The sequence below is a fragment of the Saimiri boliviensis genome, chromosome X (genome assembly GCF_048565385.1).
Source record: "Saimiri boliviensis isolate mSaiBol1 chromosome X, mSaiBol1.pri, whole genome shotgun sequence".
Classification (NCBI taxonomy): Eukaryota; Metazoa; Chordata; class Mammalia; order Primates; family Cebidae; genus Saimiri; species Saimiri boliviensis.
The window spans coordinates 41,468,949-41,474,460 of NC_133470.1; the positions used below are offsets into that span (position 1 = coordinate 41,468,949).

At 43.5% G+C, this 5,512-nt stretch overlaps 1 protein-coding gene across 1 annotated transcript; it reads left to right on the plus strand.

The window, feature by feature from the left end:
• The first annotated feature begins 4,216 nt into the window (after positions 1-4,216).
• Positions 4,217-5,081, plus strand: DUSP21 (dual specificity phosphatase 21). The gene has a single exon (XM_003939484.4). The coding sequence runs from the start codon at positions 4,329-4,331 to the stop codon at positions 4,896-4,898; it is 570 nt and encodes a 189-aa protein (XP_003939533.1). The 5' UTR covers positions 4,217-4,328; the 3' UTR covers positions 4,899-5,081.
• The last annotated feature ends 431 nt before the right edge of the window (positions 5,082-5,512 follow it).

Sequence of the window (5,512 nt, forward strand, 5' to 3'; positions counted from 1 at the left end):
TGATTCAAACCTGGATCAAAAGCGAAAAAACACCTATGAATAATATTATTAACAGACTTGGTGAAATTTGAATATGGATCACATATTAGATAATAATATGGGGTCCATGTTAAATTTCCTGAGTGTGGTCATTGTATTGTGGTGATGGAAGAGAATGTACCTGTTCTTCAGAGATACGTGCTGAAGGGCTAAATTGTGGCTGTATCTGCAAGAAACTCGCAATGTTTCAGCAAAAAGAAACAAGCAAATAAATAAATACATGTGTTTGTTTATCAAAATAGAAAGATAAAGCAAATGTGGTGAATGTTAACAATAGATGAACTGTAGCTGAAAGATAAACAGATGCTCATTGTTCCATTCTTGCAGCTTTTATGTAGTTCGGATATTTTTTAAAACACATATTTGGACACATTAAATAATGAGTAATAAACACAGAAAGATTTTTCCCAGTCATGTTTTCTGTTAAGCCTTCCATGACATACCCCTACTGGCCCTGGCCCCCAAACACTCACCTAAAACAATGAATCATACCCTCTCTTCCGGACTCTTCTAAGATTATCTATCTCTCTGACCAAACTATAAGCTCTTGGAAATCAGGCCTGTGTTGCGATAGATCTACACTGCTAGGACTGTACCTGACACAGATTGGACGCTCAGTTGATCCTCTTTTTAAATTAATCCAACTGAGTCTTGAAGCTTGGATAGAGTTCAGGAAGCATAGAGGGGTCAGCTTTGTCAAGAAAGAGGAATGGTATGAGCAAAGGCAAGGAAACAGAAACGTACATTTTGTATTTACCAAAAGCATTTGATTTGTTTGGTCAGAACTGAGGATTTGTATAGGTGAAAATGCTTAACACGCAATAGATTGTTAATAAAAATCTGACAAATAAATGAATGAGTAAGATTTGAAAGGCAGGCTTAGATCAGATTAGAAAGGGCTTTGACTACTGAATTGAGAAATCTGAACATTAACTAGTTGTTAACATCCAGGGTGTTTTCCCAGCGGTAAAGAGAGTATGCTCTTGGACAAGTCCCTCATACATTTTCTTCACTAAGTAACAAGGAAAATTGCCTCCACGAGTGTGTTTTTTTGTTTGTTTGTTTGTTTGTTTGTTTGTTTGTTTTGAGACAGAGTTTCGCTCTTGTTACCCAGGCTGGAGTGCAATGGCGCGATCTTGGCTCACCGCAACCTCCGCCTCCTGGGTTCAAGCAATTCTCCTGCCTCAGCCTCCTGAGTAGCTGGGATTACAGGCACGTGCCACCATGCCCAGCTAATTTTTTGTATTTTTAGTAGAGACGGGGTTTCACCATGTTGACCAGGATGGTCTCGATCTCTCGACCTCGTGATCCACCCACCTCGGCCTCCCAAAGTGCTGGGATTACAGGCTTGAGCCACCGTGCCCGGCCGTGTTTTTTTTTTTTTTTTTTTTTTTAAAAGGGAAAGTAGAGACAAGTGGGATCTGAAAGTGACCTGTTTCCAAACTCAAGGGGAGAAAATGTTATCTATCCAGGAAAAATTCCATACTGGAATTTTAAAACATCCAACATCCCTCAGACTAATGGATATCACAGAATATGAAAGACTAAATAAGGCCTGGTGCGGTGGCTCACACCTGTAATCCCAGCACTTTGGGAGACCGAGGCAGGTGGATCACGAGGTCAGGAGTTCAAGACCAGCCTGGCCAAGATGGGGAAACCTCGTCTCTACTAAAAATACAAAAATTGGCTGGGCATGGTGGCAGGCTCCTGTAATCCCAGCTACTCGGGAGGCTGAGGCAGAGAATTGCTTGAACCCAGGAGGTGGAGATTGCAGGGAGCCGAGATCGTGCCATTGCACTCTAGCCTGAGTGACAGAGTGAGACTCGGTCTTAATAAATAAATAAATAAATAAATAAATAAATAAATAAATCTATTTAATATGGGCTATGCTTGTTTTTGAAAATAGTGTCTGAGGTCAGGCGGGATGGCTCATGCCTGTAATCACTGCACATTGGGAGGCCAAAGCAGGAGTGTCACCTGAGGTCAGGAGTTTGAGACCAGCCTGGCCAACATGATAAAATCCCGTCTTTACTAAAAATGCAAAAAATTAACTGGGCATGGTGGTGCAAGCCTGTAATCCCAGCAACCCAGGAGGCTGAGGCAGGAGAACTGCTTGAACCTGGGAGGTGGAGGTTGCAGTGAGCTGAGATCACACCACTGTACTCCAGCCTGGGCAACAACAGCAAAATTCTGTCTCAAGGAAAAAAAAAAAAAAGAAGAAGAAGAAAGAAAATAGTGTCTGAAATTATTTTATTAATTTTACTATAGTTTTAAAGTTTGAGGAGTGTATACTTATGAAATAAGTATACTCCAATAGTAGTTTAGGGAATCCACATTACTACATAGATTGCAAAGCTTATCCTTTAGCCCAGTTGAGCTGTCTTCAATAGACAGTTTTCATATTTATTTAGTATTTGTGTTCATTTTCTTCCAGATAGAGTTGTGGAGACTGACAATTTAAGTAATGCAAAATAATTTAATTATGACAACTGAGAAAAAGTGTGTTGTATTTTCAGGTTATAGTTTCCTTGACCATCATAAGCAGCCTGACATCTATTTCATCTTTGTTCACAATCACAGCACACCTTTGAACACATACCAAAATGTCAATGGAATCAGAGCAAAGTATGTGAGCCAACTGGCTGCTCTGTGAAATAATTTGTTAGTTTTTTTTTTTTTTTTTTTTTTTTTTTTGAGACGGAGTTTCGCTCTTTTTACCCAGGCTGGAGTGCAATGGCGCGATCTCGGCTCACTGCAACCTCCGCCTCCTGGGTTCAGGCAATTCTCCTGCCTCAGCCTCCTGAGTAGCTGGGATTATAGGCACGCACCACCATGCCCAGCTAATTTTTTGTATTTTTAGTAGAGACGGGGTTTCACCATGTTGACCAGGTTGGTCTCGATCTCTCGACCTCGTGATCCACCCGCCTCGGCCTCCCAAAGTGCTGGGATTACAGGCTTGAGCCACCGCGCCCGGCCACAATTTGTTAGTTTTAAGCTATAGTTCTTTTCAATTTTCAGCCAAATTCTACAAAAATCTTAGCTGGAAGGAAATGCAAATGTCAGGTCGCATTTTAGAAATCAGTTTTTGGGCTGGCTGCAGTAACTTAGCCTGTAATCCAGCACTTTGAGAGGCCGAGGTGGGAGAGGATCACCTGAGGTCAGGAGTTCGAGACCAGCCGGGCCAACATGGTGAAACCCTGTCTCTACTAAAAATACAAAAATTAGCCAGACATGGTGGTGCACACCTGTAATCCCAGCTACTTAGTAGGCTGAGCACAAGTATTGCTTGAACCCCAGAGGCAAAGGCCTGAGCCTCTCCAGCCTGGGTGACAGAGCGTGACTCCTTCTCAATTTTTAGCCCAATTACCACGTAGCATTAACTTGTTCCAGAATGTTTAATATTACTGGGAAGACAGCATCGGTAGGGGTCAGAGTGATTTGTAGTTCACAAAGCATGTGGGCATTCTTTTTGAAGAAAATACACAAAATAATTTGAGCTGTTGTTTCAGGTAATAAAGTAGACTTATTCGATAAGTCATTTGAGCTGTACATACAAATGGACTATCACACAGCTAAATTAGTCGCAGCTGTCCACCCCAGGCCAACTTCAAGATAAAGGCTATATACCAGTCAGCAATGCTCACTTACAACCAGCCCTGATGTGTTTGTAAGCAGGAGAATAATTTTATGGTTATAATCAACAAAGAGGTATCAGACCAGTCCACCAAGCCCAGCCAAATCCCATAATTTGCTCCAGTTTTATAGAGATTAGCATATTACGTGAGCCAAACGCTGTTCCCCATCTTAGAATATGATATTGCTATTTTTCAGGGAAAGTGTAAGCCCTGTTCTGCAACACTGATGGAATAGAAGCATTCATAGATACTGTGTTTAATGTGGTCCAATAATTGAAACATAAAATATATATCTTGTAACAGAACATTTTTAAAAGTCAAGAAAGATAAGAATTAAGCTTTGAACAATAAATGACTATGAAGAAAGATAAAAAGAAGAGACTGGGGGGTCTCTGAAGACCCTGCTTAGAGGCCCTGCCCTCCTTGCGGCAAGCGGCCATTGCCATGGAAACCGGAACCACGGGGCTATCTGTCCGGGATTGTGACGCCCAGATGGGAGTGGTGGAAGGAGACAGAAAGAGGGTGGTGACCTATGGCAGGTCCTCTTTCTCCAAGCAGTAGCCTGAGACTTCACGGCACGGCTGCTATCCTGAACTAACTTGATAAGGATTGTGCCCCAAACCACCGCAGTGAGACCTCGGACCATCAGCCTTAATGACAACATCCGTGTCTTCCCTTCCATCTCAGGCTGCCCAGCAGCCTCCCATCTTCAGCCTCTCTCAGATAACCAGCAGCCTCTTTCTCAGCAATGGTGTCGCCGCCAACAGCAAACTCCTGCTTACCAGCCATCGCATCACCACCGTTATCAATGTTTCGATAGAAGTAGTCAACGTGTTCTTCGAGGGCATTCAGTATGTAAAGGTGCCTGTTACGGATGCTCCTGACTCTCGTCTCTACGACTTTTTTGACCCAATTGCTGATCACATTCACAGCGTGGAAATGAGACAGGGCCGCACGCTGCTGCACTGCGTGGCTGGGGTGAGCCGCTCCGCCTCACTGTGCCTCGCTTACCTCATGAAATACCACTCCATGTCGCTGCTGGACGCCTACCTATGGACCAAGTCACGCCGCCCCATCATCCGGCCCAACAACGGCTTCTGGGAACAGCTCATCCATTACGAATTCAACCTGTTTAACAACAACACCGTGCGCATGATCAACTCGCCTGTAGGTGATATCCCTGACATCTATGAGGATGAAGTACTTACGATGATGTCAGTGTAAGCCATCTCCGTCATCCCTGACATCTACCATCGATCTTGCACCAAGACTGAACTTGAACACTGACGTTTTGTTGATAAAGAAAACCGGACGATACCTTGTTAAAGGGCAAGAAAAAAAGGAAGGGGGTTGGAGTTTTGAACGTAGTCACTCTTACCTTAAAAGAATTAAATTCATGAAACGTAATTTGGTGAAAATACCTTTTATCTTGTGAGGTTAACCTATTGGGGCCTGACCGGAACCAGGGTGGGGTAAGTGATGCCCAGCTCACATAGACCTGCCAGCAGCATCCAGCACATGTGGCAGGCCTGGAATCCTGAGCCCTGCCAGAGGCTGACTAGCCCAGGAGTAAATCCCCTAGAATCCCACCTGATTCTTTCCAACCCAAAGTCAAAGCCTTAGACGTCTTGGTGTCCCTTGCACTTCTCCCGGTAAGTGTCAACCTAGTAGTTAAGTGGCTTTCATTGAGGCTGTGCTCCAGGAGCTCTGGAGGAGTCTCAGGCTACCCTTGCCCACCTTCAATCACAGTGGCCCATCTCTGGGTTTCTACATTGGATTTATACATTAATTTTAAAAATATACTAGTTTTTAAAAGACCATTCCACTCCATAAAGTTT

Excerpts from the sequence above, each read along its gene's own strand:
- DUSP21 (XM_003939484.4), top strand. The coding sequence starts at position 4,329 with ATGACAACATCCGTGTCTTCCCTTCCATCTCAGGCTGCCCAGCAGCCT.